At 51.6% G+C, this 25,636-nt stretch overlaps 1 protein-coding gene across 2 annotated transcripts in view; it reads left to right on the top strand.

Moving 5' to 3' along the window:
- Positions 1 to 25,636, top strand: part of GRID1 (glutamate ionotropic receptor delta type subunit 1) — a 666,177-nt gene that overhangs the window by 186,249 nt on the left and 454,292 nt on the right. For both annotated transcript variants that reach the window (XM_060125913.1, XM_060125914.1), the window contains exon 4: positions 13,779 to 13,984. In XM_060125913.1, the coding sequence (XP_059981896.1) occupies positions 13,779 to 13,984 (206 nt within the window). The remainder of the gene's footprint in view (positions 1 to 13,778; positions 13,985 to 25,636) is intronic.

Raw genomic sequence — 25,636 nt, 5'->3', positions numbered from 1 at the left:
TCAGCATCCCAGAGCAGAGGTGAAGGAGGAGAGGCGCTCCTGTGCTCCCAGCGTAGGCCTGGGGCTGAGTGGCTGAGGCCACTCAGGACTGAGCCCCCGTCCCCCATCCGCCTCCTATATTTCTCTTCCTGGTTCCCCATCCACTAGCCTGGCAAGCATAACCCAGCGTCCCTCATGTTTAATTCCTCCCTCACCTTCTTTCTCTGAGCCGAAGGCCCTCCTCTCCACCTCAGTGCTTGTGCTTGGGCCATGGCCTTGAGATTTTGATGGCCTATGGCCCTTTGCCCTCCAGGTCACGCCCCTTCTTACAGAACTGCCAAACGGATTTTTCAAAATCAAACCCTTTCTTCCACCCCACGGTGTGTCCATGCTGCCCTCTGTGTTCTGCCCAGACCTGGACTCCAGCCTCATTTACACAACACCCCTGGGAGCCCCACTCTGCTGCAGCAAAGAGGGTCCTGGCAATGCCATCAGTCCATCCACTGCCTCCGGACTCCAGCTCAGTCTGACGCCCAGCTCCACCACTTCCCCATCGCTCCTGAGCAGAGGACTCCTGCCGTCCTTCCACCTGGCACTGCCCACACTTCCCTCTGGGGCTGCCATAGAGAGTCGTTCCTGGGACTGGCGTTTACACACCTCTCTCTCCACTGTGAGGTCTTCGCGGGCAGTGATCCTCCCCAGCCTGGCCCCCATCTGACAGCGGGAGGTGTGAGGCTCTGTGTATGGTGCCTGTTTGCGGGCAGAGCCCGCTCCTTCTGCAGAGGCGGCATTTGCAGGCCCCCGGAGAGGGGCGGTGGCATCTGTGAGCCCCTTGCTGCGCTTTACTCCTGTCTCTGGTTGGCACTGCCTCTTCAAAGGCAGGTTCCAGAGGAAACAAATTAAATCCGAGTAAATATCAGAGAGTAATTATGTAAATTAAATGCATAAGTAGAAGAACATTTGTCATGAGGTCAGCAGAGAGCTGTGAAGACAGGGGTTTCCTGTGCCAGGGCTGGGGAGGAGCAGAAGGGGTGGGGTGGCGCTGGAGGTGGCATGGAGGTGGTGGTGTCGCTGGTGAGGCAGGCCCATCGTTCCAAGCCCCGCCCCCCCCCCACTTGGACTGTGGCCCAGGTGCTTGTATCCGTCATCCCGCTTGCTCCCTATAATTGTCCTACCGCCTAGGAGGCATCACCCTGCCCATTTTACAGAGGTGGCAACTGAGGCTCTTCGACTCTCTCCTACCCGGGAGCCAGAGCCCTGCTTTGGAAAGGCCCCCACAGGATTTGGGCAGCAGCTGCTCAGGCCTCCTGGCTGCAGCTGTGGGGGACACTCAGGCGCACACTGGGGCTCCAGGCTGCCTCCAGAGCAACTGAATTTGCTGCCCCTCGGTCCCTCGGTGGGGTTGTGGCCACAGCCCTGGTCTCAGCTGACCCAAAGACCACTATGATGCTCTTCCTTCTGCTGCTTTCTGGTCAGTCCCAAGAATGCCACTGTGGCCATCCTCCTCAGGGGCACATCAAGCCCTGGGTCCCTGATGGCCAAATAGAGCCATCAGCAAGTCCCCCAGGTGGGCTGCTGGGTTCCACGAGGCCCTTGATCCTGATGTTCTCTTGGTCTGGAGTACACTTCCCTCTCCTGTCCACTTAGAAAAGGCCACTTGGACGCACAGGCTCCAGCTCCTGGGCTGAGCTCTCTGAGGGCTTCCTGGAGATCTTTCCTCGCTTGACACTGCCTGGGGAAACAGACTGCTTCCCAGGTACTTCTCGTGGGTCCTAGCACATCTTCAAGCATTGCTCGCGTGTCTGTTTCCATTGAGCTCCTTGTCTGATCCGTCTCTCGAGCCTCAACAATGGTTATGGCACAGTGGGCACCAGACGCTTGCAGAAAGCCTGAGTCGGGGGCCAGTCCCATACCCTTGGCACTGGGAGGTGGGAGGCTGCCGCTGGTCCTGCGGCAGCAAGGATTGGGATCAGCAGGCGGCATCCCTGGGCACCCCCTGGGGCAGGTCTGAAGATGTGGAACCTGGCCCAGGGTTGCTTCCAAGTCAGCCCAGTCGAGCTGCTGTTTCCGGGAGCGCGGGCTTTTCCCTACAGCGATAATTTACGGAATTAATGAAGTTGCTGCATTTCACTGTGTAATGTCAGTTATTAAAACTGATTGCAAATTAACAGCTGGTAATAGCATGCGTCACATTTCCATCTTCTTGCCATTCCTAAAAGCTAGACTCCAGCATTCGACCAGCATGCTGCGTGGTCTCTCTGGAGCCCTGTGTGCTTGAGATGACCGCTCTGTAGGCCTGGGCAGGGGTCTGGGGGAAACCCTGGCCACCATCAGCAAGTCCCATGCCTTGATGGGACACAGACCAGAGCCTCTGACAGTATATGGCTCTGGGGTTGAATCAGCTCTGTTGTGAGCCGGGGGCTAATCTGTGAAATAGACATGATCTGGCCATTCCCTAGGGGTGCGTGAGGCTCTGATGAAGTGTGTGTGACAGGCCCCTGGCTCAGTATGTGCACGCGGTGGGGGGCTCTGACCTGCCTCCTTCCCATCCCTTCCCAGGTACCTTTGACTGATGGGCGAATGTGAGTAAAGAGCTCTGACTCCGGCCTCAGAGCTCTGGATTTGAACCCCAGTCCTGCCTCTAAAGGGCTGGATGACTTTGGGCCTGACATCAGGGTGTCATGGGGACTAAATAAGACAGTATGTGCAGAATGCTGAGCAGGTGCTGGCACCACGCCAGGCCTCAATAAGCAAGTGCAGTGAGCATGATTCCATCTTCCTCACCACACGGCATCGTTCCCGCCATGCCATGGCGGGAGGGTGTTTGTCTGTGGCATTATCAAAAAGCAAAGTCAACATCTCTGGAGCCCCTTGGAAACTCAAACATGGCTGTTTTGGGTAAACACTTGGAAATTACTTTTCTAGATTTGCTTCAGGATCTTAAATTAGAAAGAAGTCCAGAAAAACATCCAGAAATTTCTCAACGCATGTTTGTGGGTGGTTCCTCTTGCTGGCTGTGTGGTGTTGATGGAGGGACTCAACTTCTCTGGCTTCATTTTTCTCATCTGTGGAATGGGAAGGTTGTCCCTTCCTCACAGGCTGTGGAGAGGGAGAGGATAAAGGAAGCATCTAAGGATCCAGCAGCTCCAGGAGAGGGAGTTCTGGCTCTGGGCCCGCTTGCTGGGCACCAAGGACCGAAAGGCGCAGGGTGGCCTCCTGGGGCCGGTGGTCAGTCTCCTTAAGGACCTCATGCTCAGCCTCCTCCGGGCATGTCGAGTATGTCCAGTGGGGTCTTGCTTCTTTTCTGAGGGGCCTTTTGGTGCAAGCCTGTTGAGAAATGCCATTCTGATGCCTCATCCTGAAAAGATGGCAACCAAAGCTGCAGGACTTTAAGCCAATCCTACAAATCGTGGAGGAAGAATTGCTAAAATCAATACCAAATACCTCGTAAGTGAAAGGTGACAGGAACAGCAAAATTTATTTGTGAAAATTCTAAGAATCATTAGTGTATTATGGTTTCTTTAAAAATATGATCTCTCTCAGTTGATGGAAGGGAATTGCAAATCAAAGGGACTGTTTATTGCAGTGGGAATAAGGGACCTGCCAGATTAAAAAAAAATATTGAAGGAGCCAGAGATTTGAAACACGAAAGACAGTAGCAGATCAGCACTGCAGAATTTTATCCAAATACTGGAACCCAACTCGGAACAGAAGTTGGTGAAGAATTCTTTTATAAACCTATTTTCATCATAACATGTGTAAAATGCAAATTTTGAGCATTATGTAAATTAGTTACTTGGTGTAATTTACTTAATTCAAAGCACTTAATGCAGCATGATATGTTTTTTCCAAAGGGTAGACGTTTATTTTCCAGGGTAGACGTTTATTTTAAATTGTTTTTAATCTTGATATGCCAGCCTGATTATTTAAAATGTTTTTCCCTTCGGTTTGCTTTCTAAATGGAAAGGAACAGAATCTGGGGAGAAGTGAGCATGTTATGATCACGCTATGCCCTCCTTTGCCAGGGCTCCAGGCAGTGGGTGTGAGTAGGGCTCACGCATGGACTCTCCTGTGTCTGAAATGACGTGTGTGTGCACACACCATGTAAATGTGCTCACAAGCAATTACCCAGACGACCCTTTCTCCTTTACAGAATCTGCTCATGTATAGTTTCGTGGCTTGTTCTGAGATCTGTTTGAACAGAAGGCTCCTGGATATTATTGGCCCCTATTATGGGCAGAAATTTGGTCCCTTTCTCAGAGAGTTTTCAATGACAGACCTTCCCCTTCTGCCACTTTACAACTTTGGAACTTCCATTATCACAGAAGGGAGAGCCGACCTTTTTAGTCTTCTGTCGTGTCATCCGATTATCAGGATGGCACCTCCCTTTTTTTGTTTTTTGTGGTACGTGGGCCTCTCACTGTTGTGGCCTCTCCCGTTGCGGAGCACAGGCTCCGGACGCGCAGGCTCAGCGGCCATGGCTCACGGGCCCAGCCGCTCCGCGGCATGTGGGATCTTCCCGGACTGGGGCACGAACCCATGTCCCCTGCATCAGCATGCGGACTCCCAACCACTGCGCCACCAGGGAAGCCCACACCTCCCTTCTTGATGAGCCTCTAGGACAAGAGAGATGATTTGTTCATTTGGGAGCCTTTTTTGGGGGCATTTCCAGTGCTGATGAGAAGGTTGGAAGGGAGCTGACAGCCACTGAACATCTATTTTGCGCTGTGCTGGCAGTAACGTGTGCCACTCAGTGAAGGATCATAGTGCACCTAGGAGGAAGGTGGAATTAGCTCTGTTTGCAGAAGAAATGGGCTCAGAGAAATGACTGCCCAAGGTCACTGGGCTAGTGAAGGGTGGGATTCGAACCCATGCCTGTGCTTATTCTGTGACCCCTCGGGGGAGGGGGCGGGCAGTGTGGCCAATGGGGCTACTTCTGTGTGCCCCTCCCTGAGCTGCATCCCAGGTCACCATGCAGAGGATGTTCTATTACTACTTAGGTATGACAAGGCCAGTAGATCAGGAGACAACTTCCATTGAAAAGATAGTTTGTGACAATTCCCAGGTGGAGGGGGCACACCATGCCTTGGGTGGCCACTGGGGGAAGCACCAGGGTTGATGAGGAGGCAGAGGGAGAAAGGAAACCATGGGCAAGAGCCCTTCAAGTGATTTCTGCAGGAAAGAATGGGTGAGGTGGGGTAAGCAGGCTTAGGAGTGGCTGGTTGGAATAATTTTGGCAGGCTGTGGGGCACAGGGGTGTCCCGAGTTGTCTGCTACCTGGTCCTGGGGTGATTGGAGCGAGTGGATAGTGGCTCAACGTGTGCGAGTCCCGTAGAGGAGGTGGTTGAGGGTGCAGGCCCTGGACTGGTTGGTTTGCATGTGAACGGGGTGCTCTGGGGCGAGTTGGTTACTATCTCTGGGAATTGATTATCCCTCTGAGGGGCAGTCCTCCAGGGTCAGCAGAGCTCCAGATGCCATCAGAATACCAAAAGTATTGATAAAAGACATGATTGCTACAGAGAGCAGGGTTTTTGGGGGGCGGGGGCAGTTGGGGATGGGAGGTCACTCTGGAGGACTCCCAGGGCCAGCTGGGCAGCTGAGATGGTGACCAGGAGAGGGAGGCCTCCTTCTCAGATGAGAACCTTGCCACGAAACATAGAAGAGTGGCACTGCGCCACCAAAGAAGGTGGGCCAGCCCCTGAGGGTCTACCTGTTCCCCTGAGGCCAGCCCCTGCCTGGGCCCTGGGGGGGGGCATTTGCTCTGGGGGACTTGTCATCTCATGACAGGGAGAGGCCTGCATCTTGCTTCACTGAGAGCCGGCTGGCTCCACATCTGTGCATTTCTGCTCCTGTCTTTGCTGAACTCCCATGGGCCTGCTTTGTGACCACCTCACTCCCATAGAGATGCCCTTTATCACACCAACGTGGATTGATAATGCATCCAAGAAATGTAGTCTGCAAATGGAACACATGCTGGCACGTGGGAGGCGCTCAGAGAGTGGCAGGGCGAAGCTACTCTTTGCTTTGGGCTAAGTCTTACGTGCAGGACTGAGAGCTCCTTGAGGGCTGGGCTGTGAAGTTTTCAAATTCTGCTGTTCCCGGAGCAGTGCTCAGGAAATATTTGAGGAAGAGGGAGGGAGATGGGAGGGAGGGAATGCACAGCTGGGCAGCTGAGTTCTAGGAGGTGAGGCACCAAATGGATTCTGAGCAGAGGGAAGGGGTATCACTTTGGATGGGCAGCAGGTAGGTCTCTGTGATCTCTTTTCTTGGAAATGGTGGCTGCTTCCTCCCCTGCAGACCCAGCCTCCAACACACCCCAGTTCCGTAGCTGTTCCATGAATGACAAGGATGGTGGCCTTTGAAGTTGGCGCTGTGGAGGGGAGTGAGCAATTAAGGAGGAGAGGACCCTGGGCAGAGGTCTTGGAAATGAACTCGAATTTGGGTCCACTCTAGCTGGGAAGAAATTCGAACCATGTATTTGGGGGCCAGATAAGAAAGGAGCTAAAAAAAAAAAAGTCGGTAGAATGAAAGTTGCATCTCAGCTTTTGGAAAATTTGCCAATAATCCCCAAACACTTCCAACTTTGAACTTCCTGGGTGTGAGGTGGCAGCCTTCATACATATATATATTATAGACGGTAAAATATTCTTTACAGGTGCTCTCAGTGCTTGGACATTTCTTGGAAATTGAAGATAGTACGGGAAGCAATTTGAAATGTGTTCTTTCATTTCAGTTACTTTTTAGAAAGTATTTTAAATACCCATGACTATATGATTCTTTTTTCAGAAGGAGCTTTGTTGCTTAGTAGGACTGTGCCTTCATCAGATACAGGACAATTGTGTGGTTGTCGAAGTCACCCTGGGCTTCAGGCTGGTTCTTGCTTTGATTCAGTTTGATTCCGCTGACTTTGGCTGTCTTTGACTCTGTGCTAGTCACTGAGCCTTGGGCTTGGACAAAGAAATGAGAAAGACCTAGTTTCTGCTTCCCAGGTCCTTGAGCTCTGAAACTTCAGGGAGGCATGAATTCTGACTTGAGGATCTGAGATGGCCTCGAGGGAGGTATGATTTCAGTTGAGTCTGATGGAAAGGTAGGGGCTCCGTAAATTTCAAATTGGGAGCATCTAGGCTGAGAGTATGAGTGTGTGTATGGTGTGTGTGTGTGTGTGCGTGTATGGTGTGTGTGTGTGTGTGTGTGTGTGTGTGTGTGTGTGTGTGGTGGGGTGGGGGTGGGGTGTCTGTGTAGGGGGGGTGTCCAGGGAAAGGCAAAGAGCTTTTTTTACTGGGGTTTGGGTGCATAGTTTCTGGTGGTTGTGGTGGAAGAAGGTGATGGTGATACAAAAGCAAAAATAAAAAAAGCTGTTAAAACCAGAGAGTCTCTTATGTATCAGGCTAAGATGTATGGAGTTTATTTATATACAATAATAAAGTCTCTGGAAGGCTTATTGTTTGTTTGTGATTGATGGATTCTTTTGCGAATATTAATTTCTTGGCAACTTTAAAAGAAATGTGTTATTCGTGGAAGGTTTTAGAGGAGGGCTATATCATGAGCAGATATGAACTCTGAAAACATCCTGGCAGAGGAAGGCATTGGCTGGGAGGACCCCGGGGTCAGGGTGACCTCGTCAGAGACTGTGGCAGAGATCCCAAGGAGGAGATGATGGTGCCTGAACCCGGGAAGGGATCATGGAGATGGGCTCACGACGGGATGTTTAGGAGAAGTGGAGAGCCCTTGGCCAGCCTGGGTGTCTGCTGTTGATGTTCTCCAAGCCTGGCTGATGGGTGATGCCAGAGGGAAGCCCAGGAATGTGGGGATGTGGGCAGGAGTGCATGCGGGGAAGGATCAGGAAAGAGGCAGGAGCGCATGTGTGTGTGTGGAAGCCCAGGGAGGGGAGAAAGGACTTCAGGGATGAGTGGTCACAGGCTGGGTGCTCCGGAGAACCCATGGAAAGTGAAGAGAGAGGAGGGTCTCCGTTTGTTCATGGCTTTGGCAAAAGCTTCAGAGCAGCGTGGTGTGCGTGGCAGTGGGCAGAGAGGTGAGTGCCGGGAAGTGCCAGAGGGTGCCTGGGCCCAGCATTCGGAAGCTGGTCTGTGGAGGGGAGGAGGGATGGGGCAGAGGAGGCCCAGGGCTCGGGCACTGGGGATGCATGTGCTCACCTCCTCCACTGCTGGTGGTGGGGCCCCAGCTTCCTTCCCTGGCAGCCCCACAGTTCTGGTCCTCCCTATTCCTGGTCCCCGTTGTGGGGTGAGCAAGGCCCTTCTTCATTCAGTATCCCAGATGCCTCATTCTGGAACTTTCCACGTGCTGTTTCTTCGGTCAGGAGTGGTCTTCCCCGGGTGGTTTCCAGGGCTGGCTCCTTTTCACCGATGCTCTTCACAGGGGCCTCTCCCACCCCGACCCTCTGCAGTTTCCTGCAACCCAGTTTCTACTTTCTTCAGCGCTCACACCACTGTTGGAAATTATCTATTGTTTATTTGTTTCCAGTCTCTTCTTCAGCCCCTGAAATGTAAGTCCCGTGCTAGTGGGAACACCGTGGGCTCATTCATTCTTGTTCCCCAGCCCCCTAGGAGAGGGACCAACACAGAGAAAGCTCTCAGTGAATATTGGAGGGAAGGAGGGATGAATGAATGTCAACAGGACGACTCTGGTATTGCAAAGACTTCTGATGAGCAGGTCCTTTGAGAGCCCAGAGGGTGGGCCAAGGCAGCTGAGGCCCGTCCTGGGGTGTCGTCACATCAGATTCCTCGCAGGAATGCACTTGCCCTGTTCGCTGAACAGCTTCCTTTCTCTGGGGAGCAGGGTGTCTCTCCTGGGAGCCTCTCCCTGTCATCCCTGAGGGTGGCCGATGCCCTTGTTCATGGTTCGTGTGCCCCGCACGCTCCCCGCTGCCACCTTGGAGAGTTGTGGGCTGTTTGCCTTCTCCTGCCCTTTCTGGGCCGCGGCTAATGAGACGCCCACTGTGGCCCCCTCGTCTCCCTCTCTAGCGGAGGTGGGTCTGATTGGGGCAGCTGCGCCAGCAAAGGTGGACTGGGCTGGCCAGTCTGCACAGAGAGCTCCCAATGGAAGGGCCTGGGCCAAGGTCCAGAACTCTGTAGAGGGCCAAAGGGCTCTTGGGATGCCCACACTGCTACCCCGAGAGCAGCCCCATCTCTGTCTTTAGTGTAACTTCTTGGAGAATTCTCCCTTTCTGGGGAGCAGCAGTGGACAGCTGGCTTTCTTGGGGGTTGAAGGTAGGGTGGTGTTACAAACTCAGACTCTTGAGGGAGGAAAGGATTTTCGTTGGAGACGTGGACTTCCTTGGCCCCATTCCTGGGGAGCAGCAGGAGGGCGGCAAAGTTAGCTTGTGCTCTTGACTGTTTTTCTGCCCGCCAGCTCTTCTCAAGTGCAACTGAGTAAGACCTTCAGAGGATGAGGGCTGACCTTTTCAGCCAAGTGGGAGCAGGTGGCTGTAGCCGGGGCCATGGTCCCTCAGGAGCACTGCTTTCAGCCTGTGTCACTTGTTCCAGGTGTGGGGAGCCAGCCACTGACAGGGAGCTTAAACTCTCTCTGATGGCTCAGTTCCATCAGGGGCTGCCCGAACAGAAGGCAGAAACGCAGCAGCTGAGCGTGTGCAGGAGCTCTGAGGGCTTGTGTTCTCTGTGTGCATGTCCTCGTGCGTCCTTGTGGGTCCCGAGACAGTTGCCACCCCCCGTGGCACCTCCTGTTCCCTGAAGAAGTGAAACGGTCCTATGGCTTGAGATGGATTTAGGTAGGGGGACCTCAAGGAAGAGACTGAAGGGGACTTCCTCCCCAGCCTGTGAGGACCGGCCATGCTGGTGTGATGCGTGAGGTTCCTGGACCCCTACCAGACTGGTGGACCCACACGCACACACACAGAGCCACCCTGGAGCTCTCTTTGCACGTGTGCTCACGTAAAGTATGGCTCTGCAGACGTGCCAGTCTCTGCCACTTTAAATACTTGTAATGGCCTTGAAAGGCGCCAGAAGTGGAGTGGGAACCGGTAGATGGTGGGTCTCAGAGCGCTGCCTTTATCCCTGTCCCATCAGCTGTGCTCAGATCTGGGTCAGAGCCAAAGCCACGGGCAGTGAGGACATGGGTGTCCAGGCGAAGGGATAGCGCTGCAGAAGCTACCAGTGTCCTCACCCCAGGACTGGCTCACACTCGGCCCCATGTGGGGAAGCTGTGTGTGGGGGTGACTTTTCAAGATACAGGCCTTGCTGTTTCAGTGAACTTTTCTTAAGGCGTATTAGATACAATGCATCTGATGAACTTGGTTTATCAGTTAGTTATTGCTGAGAAACCATCCCCAAAATTAGTGGCTTAGAACAACAGTCATTTGTGTGTGTGTGAGTCTATCGATCAACCAGGAACTTCTGCTCTGGGCTCACTGGTGTATCTGAATTCAGCTGACACGTAGCCGGCGGTGGCTGCCTGGTCCGTCTGATTCGTCTCCATGCGTCTGCATCCTTCTGGAGGCTAGTCCAGGGCTGTTCTCACGGTGGTGGCAGGGTCCAGGAGTGGAAACAGAAATGCACACTTCCTCAAATCTCGGCTTATACCAAGTCACAACGGTCTCTTGGGTCAAAGCAGGTCGCGTGGTTGAACCTGTAGTAGGAGCTAGAATGGTCTTCAAAGTGACAGGGCAAGAGGCATGGTAATAGGGAGGCCTGAATGCAGCTCATCTCCCATATTTGGGACCATCGTTTACGCTGCACAGGTTAAAAGACAGTTTCTCAGGCAGACCCTGTACTGGTACTTTCTGTGATGATCCATCATACATGATCTATATTTGTGCTGTTCAGTATGGTTGCCACCAGCCAGATTGCGACCACTGAGTATTTAAAATGTGGCTAGTGTGACTGAGGAACTAAGCGTGTGATTTTATTTAATTTTAATGAAATTAAGTTTAAATTTGAATAGCTACAGGTGGCTAGTGACAGCCCAGGTTGAGGGGAAACCATCATGGGCCATTTGGGTGCAAGATGTTGCGTGCCCGGCACGGGAGCGCACTGCTGGTTTAGGCATGGGTGTCTGCTCGGTGCTGAGATGTTCTCCAGCTTGCCCTCGGCAGGCGTGAGTTATGCTGTGGTCAGGAGAGGGAGGGGCCGGTGTTGACACCAGCCCTGAGTTTTCCTAGGTGGGGGTCCCCTCCCCCTGCTATACTTCTTCTCCTTGAGCCAGCTCTGCCCATTTGCCTGCCATCCCCTCTGATAGGTGAAGAAGCTCTGAAGAACCTCTTCAAATTTTTCTTTCAAGAGGCTTTAAAGGCTACAGATTTCTAGGGGCCCAAGCAGGCTGATGGGGACTGCATGGCCTCTCTGGGGATCCAAGGGGTGTTGACAACCCGGGGCCTGTGTGTTGGGAGCCCCTGGTGCCAGGGCAGGTGCAAGGCACTGTGTGGTCTTTCATTGGTCACCTTTGGGGGAGCCCTGGGGCTTGGTGCAGGGGGCCCGTCCTGCTTCCTGGCACCTTTTCCAGTCTGGATCAGTGGGCAGAGCAACACTGAGACCTCTGTGCTTTGTCAGACAGGCAGCTCCGGGGGCATGTTTGTGCTCCAGGGGCCAGGCTGCCGATAGATCATGGCTGGACTTGAACACATGGACTTGAATAGCAGTCTCACATTTGCAATCTCTGGAAGGGGCCCAGGGGTCCTCATTTGGGCACTGCTGTGCCCTCGGATGGACCATTAGGATGTAGGCTCTCTGTGCCTCCCAGCTGCAGGCCCCTGAGATGCAAGCAGGTGGTACCTTCAAGAACTGTGGTTCCTCACAGTCCTATGAAAATGGTAGTCAGGAACTTTCATCCCCAGTTTACAGATGAAAACACTGAGGCACAAAGTGGATGGAACTGTACTGAGTTCTAAGTGTCTGAGTCTACAACAGGTACTCAGACCCTATTCCAGGGCTTCCCCCCATCGTGGGAATAGAGGGACTCTGTGCACATTCCCCCCAGCACCCCAGTTATGACTGCCATGGTGCTCTGGCCTCCCTGGCTCCGTGCTTGCTTTTCCATGGCTGCTCTTGTCGTATCCAGCTGGGACTAGACTTACTGGTGAGCCAACCTCCCAGCAAGATGGGCAGTGAAGGAACCCCTGTAGCAGCTTGCATGCTGCCTGGTACGTGTAGAATTCATGAACTTTGTGGAATGGGCATGAAGTGAAAGTTTGGAAGAGGAACTGGTTGGGAAAAACAATCGGGTTGAATTAACACTGTATCCTTTGAATTTGATTTTGGGTGACTGGATGGGCTAGGGCATGCCCGGGCAGCCCACGGACATCCCAGGCACTGAGGGAGTACAACGTGTGCAATATGGACTGGCCCAGTGTCCTCTGGAGGGGGTGGCTCAGGTGTGGGGCCTGCCTTTGGGAGCTGGAACACAGATATGGACCAGATGAAGGAAACATCCCAGACTTGAAAAAGTGGCCTATGCATTGAGACTCTGGGCTGCAAGTGACAGAAATCCAGCTCAAGCTGGCTTAGGCAGGAAAGGGTATTCTTTGGCCCATGAAACTGAAGAATCCAGGAGAAACAGGCTTCATAGGTGGACCCAGGGCTTAAATGACATCATAGGGACTGTGCCCTACTCTTGGGCCTGCTTGCTGGCTCCATTCTTGGGCAGTTCTCCTTTAGGAGAAGCCAGATGGCTCATGCAGGGCTGCCGCTGAGAGATTTGGGCCCTGGTTAAAAAAAAAATATTCAGCAGCCCCGGCCATCACAAGAGGAGGTTTGCACTAATATATATATATATTTTTTTGCGGTACGTGGGCCTCTCACTGTTGTGGCCTCTTCCATTGCGGAGCACAGGCTCCGGACGCGCAGGCTCAGTGGCCATGGCTCACGGGCCCGGCCGCTCCGTGGCATGTGGGATCTTCCCAGACCGGGGCACAAACCCATGTCCCCTGCATCGGCAGGCGGACTCTCAACCACTGCGCCACCAGGGAAGCCCGTGCACTAATATTTGATGTAGCTGGGCCCCAAGCTCCTTATGGGCTTCTGCTCCCTGGTAATTTATTCCAGCTTTCCATGCTCCTCTCCTGCCCTGGGCTTGCATCCTGACCCCTTGGTGACCACAGGGGAAAGAGCAGACCCCTCTCCCAGGTGCTCCACCAAAGTGTCAGGACGGTGCTCAGTCTAGGACCATCCTGGACCACCTGCTCACCCCTGAACCAGTCAGGATGCAGAGTTCTCGTTGGACTTGGGGTGAGATCACCCCAGCTGGAAAGAGGGTGGAGGAGGAGAGCTCATCCAGGAAAATCAAGTCCCTGGAACAAGACAGAGTCCCAAGCCTCAGGGAGGCTGTGAGGGTGCAGGCTGTTCAGTTACAGGGACTGAGGCTGGGCCTGCTCTGACCAGGGCAGTCAGTGGCCTTAGCTCACCACTAAGAGGGTCAAGGAGTCATAGCCCTGAGGAGCAGAGCCAGGTGGAGGGAACAGGGGTCCAGGGTTAGGGACCACCACCACATGTAGCAACCAGGACAGAACTCCCAGAACCTTCACTCCCATTGGGTGAAAGCAATAGGGAGAGAAAAGGAGCTTACCATGCAGGACACTTGTGGCCACAGGACCTGTTGGATGGCAGGACGTGCTTCCTATGGCGGGAGAAACTTACCCAGCGCCTGGATGCTGCTGAGGGACATTGGGACTAAATACATGTCTTCCAGCCTTTGTTCTTTGGACCATGGAGGCAGACTTGAGTCCTTGCTCAAGGCCCATATGGGAGGGGGTAGCATTGGAGTTAGATGCCCTCCAAGGTCCCTTCCCGCTTAAAGATGTTTCTCTCCCCCTCGTCTTCTCCACTGCTCAGATATCCGTGGGCTCCAAAGCTTTCTGGACCAGGCCTCGCGGCTGGGCCTTGATGTCTCTTTACAAAAGGTGGACAAGAACGTTAGCCACGTGTTCACCAGCCTCTTCACCACGATGAAGACAGAGGAGCTGAACCGCTACCGGGACACACTGCGCCGCGCCATCCTTCTGCTGAGCCCGCTGGGGGCACACTCCTTCATCAACGAGGTAGGTGGTGGGGCCTGGGGCCCAGGAGCGCTGCCCAGGGCTCCCTGGGGCTGGCTCAGGTGGGCTGCAGGCACTGTCTGCTCGGGCATGGCTGAAACGGACGTGGGGATCCCTGGATGCTGGGCCCACAGCACATACCATGAAGGAGGAGACCCCAGCACAACTTGACTCCTGACTGGTCCCTGACGGGTGACCCAACGCCTGCCCAGATGCTGAGAGGCTGGGGGCGGCTAGTGGGAAACCTGGTTATTAGCCACTGCCAGGGATTTTTGCAGCAAGATTGAGGCCATTGTTCATTGTTTTTTTCCATTTAATTTTCCTCTCTTTGTTGACAGGTGTAAGCCTCTAGGGATGAAATAAATTTCCAGCTCTTGGCAGAGGTGGGCAGCTCTGCTTTGGGATATGTCAGTACCCGGAGCAGGTGTTGTTTGCATGTCACCAAATGATACTTGGTGTACGTGCTTATGTTTTTGGTGCCTGGGATAATCAATGATTTTTTTCTAAACAACTTCATTAGGGGTCAGACCCACCAGTTTAACAAAGAATCGATGAATTTGGGAACAGAAAACTAGAAGTACTCTATGAGCGGATGATGGGTGCGCCCTGGTGGTCTAATGGCAAAGAGGTGGCAACCTGGAGTTGGCAGGTCCCTCTCCGGCCTGGGTGGGTTTTGGGGGACAGGCTGTGGGTGTGGTGTTCCTGGCAGCAGCGGTGGATGGAAGGAGTCAGGGGGCGGCTGAATGCTCCTGGCGGTTTTCTTTCCAGCCCCGGGCACTTTGTTGGCCCTCTCTGATTGAATGTAAAAGGAAGTGAAAGGCAGAATTATACTAATTCCATCTGATGTCCCTTGCTTGCTTTATTCTCTAATTAATTATTACTCGAAATGCTACCTCATGCATCAGCAGCCAGATGAAGCCCGCTGCTGGAGAACTTAACATTTGGGAACGCTTAATTTGGTGCAGTTGGCCAGCAGCCCTGCCGCTGTGGGCTAATCAGGCCCCCGGATCACGCCGGTGGTCAGCCAGGCTGTGAGGTCCCGGCGATGCTCGGCATTTTCACCGGAACACATTTCTCTGTATGAAGTCATCCAGGCCGGTAATGGGCAGGCTAGGATTAGCGCTAATGTGTCCAAGGCTTTCTCAGAATGTTCCCAGCAGTGTCCGTGCCAGTGTCTGCTCCTAGGAAAGCTTTTCTCCTTGCTAAAAGGCCGGTGGAGTCTGCTCTGGGGCTGGTGTCTGCTAAGTGTCGCTGGGCCCCTGCCCTCCCCTCTCCTCGCCAATCCCTCGCCTCCTCTCCTTGCTTCCTTTCCTCCCGGCTACTGCTCTGCTGAATGTTGGTTTTGGATGTAAGCAACTTCGGGGTCGAGTCCAGCTTCCCCACTTACTCTGTGTGCGACCTTGGGTCATTTGCCTCACCTCTGTAACCTCAGTGTCTGCATCTGAAAGGAGGGATGGAGGCGGTGACGGACACGTAGCTTCTCGAGGAGCATCCGTGCTTGTTCACTGTTCACATTCGTCATTTCCCTTCCAGATGAATTCAGCTCTTGCCCTGTTTCTAGGCCCTGCAAGGATTTAACACATAACCAAGACTGGCCTAGAGGTATTCTTTCCAAGTGGTTAATTATGCAAATTCCTGCAGTGTTGGATACACTCGGCTTGGCCTTGGCCGGTTGCCTTCTTGATCTCCCAGACCGTGTTCGCAAAGCCTTTGCTTTGCTGGGTGCTGCGGAGCTGGGGTTGCCCCTGCAACGGCTCCTCTTGTTTTTGGCTGCACCTCGCGGTGCAACCTCTTAGTTCCCCGACAAGGGATCAAACCCGGGCCCCTGGCGGTGGAATCGCGGAGTCCTAACCACTGGACTGCCAGGGAAGTCCCCTGGAGTGGCTGCTCTTAATGTCAGGCAAGAATGACAAGACCCTGGGAGGGGTGGCCAGAGATTGTAGAGGAGGACAGCACCTGGGCTTCATTGCTTCCAGCTCCAGCTTGCTCGGAGTCTTGGTTTCTGGCCCCACGTGCCTGCTATCAGGAGGAGGGAGGGTACCATCATTTCCTGGGTGCCTGCCATGGCCCTCTGTGTGCCTTCTCTAATCCTAACACTTTGAAAATGAAGCAACCGGAGCTGGAGAACTTAAATGCCTTGCTTAAGGTCATGCAAGCAGCCACCCGGGGTTTGAACAGGACTCAAGTCCAGAATGACCCACTCCAGAGCCCCTCTGTGCCATGTTACAGGCCCATCTCGCCTTATTACGGTGTCTTTCGCCAGTTGAAGATTTGTGGCAACCCTCTGTTGTCAGATGACGCTTAGTAGTTTTTAGCAATAAAGTATTTTTTAATTAGGATATGTACTTTGTTTTTTTAGACATAATCTATTGCACACTTAATAGGCTACAGTATAGCGTAAACATAACTTTTATATGTACTGGGAAACCAAAAAATTCACGTGAGTTGCTTTATTGCACTATTCGCTTTATTGCGGTGGTCTGGAACCAAACTGACGATATCTCTGAGGTCTGCCTGTATGGAAAAGACAAGCATAGGAGTTACTGTACTGGGTAAAACAGGGCCATGCTGGTTTCATGGCGGAAGGTATAATTCAGTTGCCTCTGTCCAGCATCTGGCAAAGGTTTTTAGGGTGTTTATGCTCAAAGAATTTTACTGCATCTGTTAAGCGTGGTAGGGGAAGGAGCCTGGATTCTGGCGGTGAATGTGTCCTGTATGGCTGGCCAGCCCAGCAGGTCCTCCAGGAGAGACTTGGAGATGCCAATCCCAGAACAAAACCTTTGTTCACTGCACGCAGGCATTGCTTGGGCTTTTTGAGAAGAGTAACCCAACCTCTTCTTTGTTGTGACAAGGACAGAGGATGTTCACAAGGGTGACCCACTGCCAGGACATGTCCTGAATTTTATGAAACACAAAACATTGGTGTGGGGAAGTGAATGGCCTCAGAGCCCCACCGCTACTGATGACATGTAGATATTGTGTCCGATCAGGCCTGGTATGGACAAGTTCCAGTAGGACTGGGTTATGTGGTACTCCTAGCTGTACCTCCTCCCCTTTCCCACTCAAACAGCCTGGCTGATGGGAGTGAGGGAGGAAGATAGTTCTGCTTGAATTGTTTACATTTTGCTGCATGTGAATCTGTTGCGAAGGCCGGTGCTTTTGCTGTCGTTAATGACAAATTCTACATGACATGGACATGGCTGTCTGGGACCTGCCAGGCTGTTCATATGCTGTGCTGGGAGGTCCACTCAGTCACTGGGGGTGTGTGTGGGGCTCGGCCTGGGGGCCCATGCACCGCTGGCCTCTCTGTGATCTCACTTTGCAAGGGGCTGCCCTTGCCAGGGGTTGTGGGCTTGGGGAGTCTAGCCTAGACGGTGGGTGAGAAGAGGGGTGTGCTGCACACTGAGGCACTGGGATCTGCTTGGGGGGCCCTGTGGGCTCATACAACGGGCCCTGCCTCAAGCTCCCCTCAGCTTTTATCACTCAGTCTTGAATCCACATTGCCTCCTCCGAGACCTCTTTTTATCACAGTGTCAATATTATCACCGCATCAATGCATTACCTTTAAAAGGCTCCCCTTGGGGAGACTGGGCTCAGGGGTGACAGAACTCCCGTCTCCTGGTTCCAGACTTGGAGCCCCCCAGGGTGCTGCCCTTGGGGGGCTGTGAGGGCACAGGCCATGGAGGGAAGCCTTGCATGGGCTCGGCACTGGGACTCTCGGAGTGAGGCGCCTTCCAGTCACCCCTGATTGGGACTGAGTTGGATGCATCCTATCCTGAGCTGGGCCTTGGTTCTTGTCTGGACCATTGTCTGCCAAGTGGGGATTTAGTGGATGGGGACAGCCATCTATGATGCTATACTCATGTAGCCTGTCAGCCCAAACCAGCCAGGGGAGGTGGGAATGTCAGTGTCCTCTCCTCACTCACTCCAGGACTGTGGAAGTCCTAAAGTGATCAAGGTGACAGCTGCTGAGAGGGGCTGAGGCCAGGGGTCTTGCTGGCTGATGGAACCACCTCCCCTCTGTTCAGGAGTTCCTTCTTTCATTTGTCCAGCATTTAATGAGCCCGAGTGCTGTGCTAAGTTCTATGCCAGGCACTAAGGCTACTGCCTCTGCTCTCTTGGGGCTCCCAGCTTGGTGGGGAAGACAAACCCCTTCACCTATAAAGCAGAGGTGTGGACCAGGTCCTGTGAGAGCACCGAGGATGGAGCCATGTCCTCTGGTCCGGGAGAGATGGGGTGGCCAAGGGGGTCAGGGACCCTCCCTGGAGTAGGTGACACCGGTCTGGGTCTATAGGGATGAACTTTGATTAACCTCATGGTCAAGGTGAGGCTGGAGACAGGGCTCTGGAGAGCCCTAGGATCTTCGGGGATGTGCGTGGTGAGGTTGCTGCAGTGGGTGTGCAGGGTGGGGAGTGGTGGGGCTGAGGCTGGGATGGCAGCAGGAAGGGGTTCCCTATTCCGGGGGTGGGGAATCCAAACTTCGGGACCGGTTTGTCCTTGGTTTGTTTTTTTCAGGGTCTTTGAGGTTAATAGTCTATAGTGGCCTCCAAAACCACAGCCCCAGCTGTTGAGGGGTGTGTACATCTCACTGTTATTTCTTCTCCAAGTCAGGTTTGATGGGGAGCCCTCCAGTCCACAGTCCATTTTGGCCCCGGGCTTCATCTCATCTTCCTGAAGGAGAGTCTATCCATCTGTTCATCAGCTGTCCATGTGTCTGTGTGTCCATCCGTCTGTCCATCCATCCATTTGTGTGTTCATGCATCAGTTCTTCAGTCTATCCATCCATCCACCCACCCAGTCATCCATGCAGCCAGTACAGATTGGGTGTCTACTCTGGACCAGGAACCATATCAAGTACTGGCTGGGAACACAGTGGTGGTGCCTTCTCCTGGGGACCTGCCATGGTGTCGAACATTGTGGCTACACCACGGCCGTGGTCCTGCTGGGCACTCGCCGTGGTGGCCGAGAGGGGGCGCCTCAGGGCTCTCATCCACCAGAGCCTCCTCTGGAGGTGTGCAGAGAGGGGGACTCCAGGACTTTGTCCTTTCAGCTCTCATTCGTTATTTCTGTGCTTCTGTCTCTAGCTGTACTTGGGCTTCTCTCTTTCCTTTTGTATCCTCTTTCTTTCTTTCTCTTCTCTCCCTCCCAGTCTGTTTTGTTTTACTGGAAGAAGTAGAAAAATTAAGCTATTTTAAGCATTTATGGAGAAGAATGGCCACTGCTTGCTGACGGTTCATGAGGCAGACACCGTGCCCTGCCCCCGCCCTGCAGTCCGAGCGCTGTCCAGCCCTGTGCAGCCTGTCCCTCCCACGGGAGTGTGACCCCCTCAAGGGCAGGAACTGCGTGGTGTCCACTGTTTTATCTTCCAAGAGCAGCACAAGTCTTGGCCCGCAGTGGCTGTTGAGGGAAGGATGAGTGGATATCTTATATTTCTTCCAATAGAAAGCTACGTTTTCTTGTATATTCCTCAGTTGCCTTGTTTTGGTTGGTCATCAGGTCCGTGGCCAGCCCATCAGCAAGGGCTTTGGTCTTAAAACTTCTGCTCCTTGGAAGGCTTAAGTTTGCTTCAGAACCCTGCCTTTGGCCTGGTGTTGCTTCCTCGGTTAGCGAATGGGGTGAGCTCTTCCTGCGGGTGGCACGAGGTACCACAGGGGAGAGCAGTGTGCAGGGAGGTGAGTGGGTTGGGAGAGGGCTGGCAATAAGCAGCAATGCAGGCAGGTGTGGGAGACTGGACACACACACACACACACACACGGACGCACACACGGATACAGGCTGATACAGTGAGACCACCAACCAGCCACATACTCTGGTACAAGCAGACCCTCAGACTAGCACAGCCTAAGAGGCACTGATACACACACATACGTGTGCACGCGCACACACACACACACACACACACACACACACCCTGAAAGGCACTGCTGATGGCAGAGCAGTCTGGAGAAGGCATTGCAATGTTGGGAAAGAAATAGCAGCACCAAGTGATAGTTGCAGCTGATGGCTTTTGCCTCTGCGGTTAGAATGATACCAGGGATCTCTTCTGTACCGAGAAGGATGAGAGAAAGAACAGGAGGGGAGCCTGTTTGGAGGATAGCTCCCCATTGCTCTGGGAGTGGGGGTCATCGTTCACCCAGGCTGGGGGGAGTAGGTGAATGTGAAGGGACAAAAGTGGACAGGGCCACTTCCAAGCATCCCTCCCCACCCCAACCTGGACTGGCTTCCCAGGCAAGGGATGTGGCTGGAGGCCAATTTAATCTTTATTAGAAGCACAGCCAGGGTTAACTGCCTGGCTCCGAATCAGTTGCTTCTCAGAGTTTGCTGCAGTGAGTGAGTTTGCTCCTACAATTTGAATATAAAGACTGTGCTTTTAAATACATTCATAGCAAAGGTAATTAAGTGATTGCAATGTTCTGTTGTCCCACATGATACATGCAAATATTTCTCACTCCAACATGGTAAATCTTCAGCAGATGACTTTATCACTCAGAGCTAGGATAATTCTGTGCCATTTAAGTATCATTTGTCAGAATGTTTAAAATTACTAATTAATTATAGAAGATTAAGTTTTAAATGTGGCCCTGCATTTGCATTTAATTATATCCTACTGTTTATGGATTTTAAAGGCTTAGTAGTTTAGCAAAAGTACAACGAGTCTGAGAAATTCTTTTTTTTCCCTTTAGAAATTCTTAGAAATGAGCTCAGGAGGAAGAGATATTCAGTAGAGTTTGTTCTGGCAGGTTTGGAGCTCTGCGATGCTCAAGGCAGCTGGAATTTGGGGCCTGGCTGAGACGGGGAAGGGAGCAGACAGCTGTCCCCCCAGAGCCTGTGTCCAGGTCACTGTCTCCTCGCTTCTCTGTTCCCATACCCCTCTTATCCTTCTGAACCCTGTGCACCTGTTGCCGAAATCTCGGCTTCTCTGTGCACTGATGCCAAACTGAAATACGGAGACAGAGATTTTGGAGGAAGAGAGAGATGGCTTTATTTTTCTGCCAGGCAGAAGGGAACACACAGCAGGCTAGCGCCTCAAGAACTGTGCCCCCCTACTCCTTCGGGAATCAGAGAAGATTTTATATGTGGGGCTCACAGTCCGGGGTATATGATAAACATCAAAGTAGTGAAGGTCTTGCATTCTTCGTCTTCCTGCATTATTTCAAAACAGTCACAGCTGGCATCAGGTGGCCCAGTAATTGGGTCCGTTTGTCTCGACCTTTTTTTCTGAAATGCAAATGCTACAAGGGGTGATTTGCTACAAGGGAGTGCAGGATGTAATTCACATAGTGTTAAAGAGTAATAGGTTAGCTTTGTGAAGTACAACTCTAGTTACAGATTAGTAACAGTTAAAAAAGAAAAAACAACTAGGAGTGATTAACTCTTTCAGGCTAGATTATGTTTCTTCTTTAGCCTGTTCACTGTTCTCTTTGTTTTCCTTGTTCTCAGGAGAGGGAAAACTTCATTTCTATTTTTGCTGCAACACACCCTGGGAAAGCCATTGAGGGCTTGCAGGGCACTGCAGCACCCTGGGCATACCTCCATGGTCACCCTCACCGCAGGGCCCACAGCCAGCCCCCACTGTGCTGTGAGCGTGTTTGTCTCTCTCCCCATGGAACCTAGGAGCATGTGAGGCCAGGAGCTGGGACTGGGACATATTCATCTTTGTTAATGGCCTTTCTGGAGCCTGTGGATGATGGTTTTCAAAGGGATGGATGCAAGGCAGACTCCCAGGAGCCCGGACTCCTGCCCCAGGCAGATATTCTCTGCACGCTCAGTTACGCAGTGGGCACAGAGTAAACACATTCTTAAGGTTCAGGCCAAGCAGGGGCACCTGAATAAGAGATTGTTTTGAAAGAATGAAATGTTTGGTTTTTAAATTTCAAAGGAGCATCCAACCTTTCCTCGAGGGAAATGCTTGAATGTGGCTGGACCTTCTGGAGTTCGTTCGCTGTTTGAGTGCTGTTTCTATTGCAGGTTGCATTTGGAATCTGCCACACCATTCCTGGTGCTCAGGGAAGCCTTACTCAGCTGTCTGGGAGGCCTGTCTGCTCCTTTCTGGGGGTGAAGAGAGGGATCTTGAAGCTGACGCATGGGCCTGGAGATACCTGGTGTTCTTTTCTTCCTCTGTGGACCGTTAAGTAGCCAGCAGAGTGTCAGTTCCTCCCTGCAGGGGTCTCTGTGGCTTATTAGCAGGTAGCCCCTGGGGCTGGGGAGGCGGCAGGCATGGGACATAGGCATTTACAAAGGGAAACAGCCTGCAGCAGTGGAATGACTCAATTACCCTTTCTGCTTCTGGATCCCTAAGGGTGTTCAGCTTGGGGAGGCATCCCCTGAAGTGGTGAGTCAGCCCTTTGTTGATTGAAGGGCTGGGTGGGGAGCCCAGTGGGAAAGGAGCAGAATTTCCTCAGCACTGCGGGAAGCCACGGGAAGGCTGGGGTGTTAAAGGGAGGCAGAGTTGAGGCGACGTGATCCCGTTTGGTGTGGATTCATCTCACAGACACTGTCTGTGCCGTGCAGCCCGTATCTGGTACCATCCTCTGCATGCTATCAAATGGCGCCCTTGCTTGGTACCAGCAGGAACTTGGCCTTGGTAGTCTGCCTTTTGCGTCCAAGCTGCCAGTCGGCTCGGAGAATAGAAGGCCTCTGCATCAGTTAGCTGGTGCAGTGCCACAAACCATCCCCAGACTCAGTGTCGTGAAACAATAATACTCATACTAATGAGTCTCCTGGTCAGCAGACCTGGGTCAGATGCGACTGATCTTGTCTGGGCTTGCTCATTCGTCTGTGGTCAACTGGCCGTTCAGCTGGGGCTGGCCGGTTAGGATGGTGGTGGGCTGGCTGTGAGTTGAGGACTGGTGACCAGGCCTCGGGTCTCTCATCACCAGTTGCTAGCCCACACCTATTCACTGGGCACCAGCAGAGTTTCAAGAGAGCAAATGTAAGTGCTCAGGGCTGCTCAAGGCCTAGGTTCAGACCTGGTGCATCATGGCTTCTGCCATGATCTCTTAGCCAAAGCAAGCCACGAGCCTGGATTTAAGGGCCAGGCGAAGGAGGCGCTGGGGAAATTCCTCTAGGGGGAACTGCAAGGCTACATGGCAAAGGGAGTGGAAACAGTAAAGGATGGTGAGTTTGGATGGGGCCAAAGTGGATGGGGCCACTTTGTAATCTGTTTACCATTCCCAGATGGGCTTCCTGGGAGGAAGGTCTATAGGTGACAGGGGCCATATGCCTCCTTTCTTGAACTTTGTTTTTTTTTGACACCTTTATTGGAGTATAATTGCTTTACAGTGGTGTGTTAATTTCTGCTGTATAACAAAGTGAATTAGCTATATGTATACATATATCCCCATATCCCCTCCCTCTCGTAGCTCCCTCCAACCCTCCCTATCCCACCCCTCGAGGTGGTCACACAGCACCCAGCTGATCTCCCTGTGCTGTGTGGCTACTTCCCACTAGCTAGCTATTTTACATTTGGTAGTGTATATATGTCCATGCCACTCTCTCACTTCATCCCAGCTTACCCTTCCCCCTCCCTGTGTCCTCAAGTCCATTGTCTACGTCTGCATCTTTATTCATGTCCTGCCCCTACGTTCTTCAGAACCTTTTTTTTTTTTTTTTTTTAGATTCCATATATACGTGTTAGCATACGGTATTTGTTTTTCTCTTTCTGACTTACTTTACTCTATATGACAGAGTCTAGGTCCATCTACCTCACTACAAATAACTCAATTTTGTTTTTTTTTATGGCTGAGTAATATTCCATTGTATATATGTGCCACATCTTCTTTACCCATTCATCTGTCAATGGACACTTAGGTTGCCTCCATGTCCTGGCTATTGTAAATAGTGCTTCAATGAACATTGTGGTACATGTCTCTTTTTGAATTATGGTTTTCTCAGGGTATATGCCCAGTAGTGGGATTGCTGGGTCGTTTGGTAGTTCTATTTTTAGTTTCTTAAGGAACCTCCATACTGTTCTCGGTAGTGGCTGTATCAATTTACATTCCCACCAACAGTGCAGGAGGGCTTCCTTTTCTCCACACCCTCTCCAGCATTTATTGTCTGTAGACTTTTTATGATGGCCATTCTGACCAGTGTGAGGTGATACCTCATTGTAGTTTTTGTTTTTGTTTTTTTTAATAAATTTATTTATTTATTTTTGGCTGCGTTGGGTCTTTGTTGCTGCGTGCGGGCTTTCTCTAGTTGTGGTGAGTGGGGGCTACTCTTCGCTGTGGTGCATGGGCTTCTCCTTGTGGTGGCTTCTCTTATTGCGGAGCACGGGCTCTATGTGCACGGGCTTCAGTAGTTGTGGCACGTGGGCTCAAAAGTTGTGGCTCGCGGGCTCAATAGTTGTGGCTTGTGGGCTCTAGAGCGCAAACTCAGTAGTTGTGGTGCATGGGCTTAGTTGCCCCATGGCATGTGGGATCTTCCTGGATCAGGGTTTGAACCCATGACCCCTACATTGGCAGGCGGATTCTTAACCACTTCGCCACCAGGGAAGTCCCCTCATTGTAGTTTTGATTTGCATTCCTCTAATGATTAGTGATGTTGAGCATTCTTTCATGTGTTTGTTGGCAGTCTGTATATCTTCTTTGCAGAAATGTCTGTTTAGGTCTTCTGCCCATTTTTGGATTGGGTTGTTTGTCTTTTTGATATTGAGCTGCATGAGCTGCTTATTTATTTTGGAGATTAATTCTGTCAGTTGCTTTGTTTGCAAATATTTTCTCCCATTCTGAGGGTTGTATTTTCATCTTGTTTATGGTTTCCTTTGATATGCAAAAACTTTTAAATTTCATTAGGTCCAATTTACTTATTTTTGTTTTTATTTCCCTTTCTTGAGGAGGTGGGTCAAAAAGGATCTTGCTGTGATTTATGTCATAGAGTGTTCTGCCTATGTTTTCCTCTAAGAGTTTGTTAGTGTCTGGCCTTACATTTAGGTCTTTAATCCATTTTGAGTTTATTTTGAGTATGGTGTTAGGGGGTGTTCTACTTTCATTCTTTTACATGTAGCTGTCCAGTCTTCCCAGCACCACTTATTGAAGAGGCTGTCTTTTCTCCATTGTATATTCTTGCCTCCTTTATCAAAGATAAGGTGATCATATGTGCATGGGTTTATCTCTGGGCTTTCTATCCTGTTCCATTGATCTATCTTTCTGTTTTTGTGCCAGTACCATAGTGTCTTGATTACTGTAGCTTTGTAGTATAGTCTGAAGTCAGGGAGCCTGATTCCTCCAGCTCCATTTTTCTTTCTCAAGATTGCTTTGGCTATTAGGGGTCTTTTGTATCTCCATACAAATTGTGAAATGTTTTGTTATAGTTCTGTGAAAAATGCCATTGGTAGTTTGATAGAGATTGCATTGAATCTGTAGATTGCTTTGGGTAGTATAGACATTTTCATAATGTTGATTCTTCCAATCCAAGAACATGGTATGTCTCTCCATCTGTTTGTATCATCTTTAATTTCTTTCATCAGTGTCTTATAGTTTTCTGCATACAGGTCTTTTGTCTCCTTAGGGAGGTTTATTCCTAGGTATTTTATTCTTTTTGTTGCAATGGTAAATGAGAGTGCTTTCTTAATTTCTCTTTCAGGTTTTTCATCATTAGTGTACAGGAATGCAAGAGATTTCTGTGCATTAATTTTGCATCCTGCTACTTTACCAA

The sequence above is a fragment of the Lagenorhynchus albirostris genome, chromosome 16, assembly GCF_949774975.1.
Source record: "Lagenorhynchus albirostris chromosome 16, mLagAlb1.1, whole genome shotgun sequence".
Classification (NCBI taxonomy): Eukaryota; Metazoa; Chordata; class Mammalia; order Artiodactyla; family Delphinidae; genus Lagenorhynchus; species Lagenorhynchus albirostris.
The sequence above is the reverse complement of the archived record's forward strand: the minus strand, read 5'-3'. Positions and strand labels throughout refer to the sequence as shown.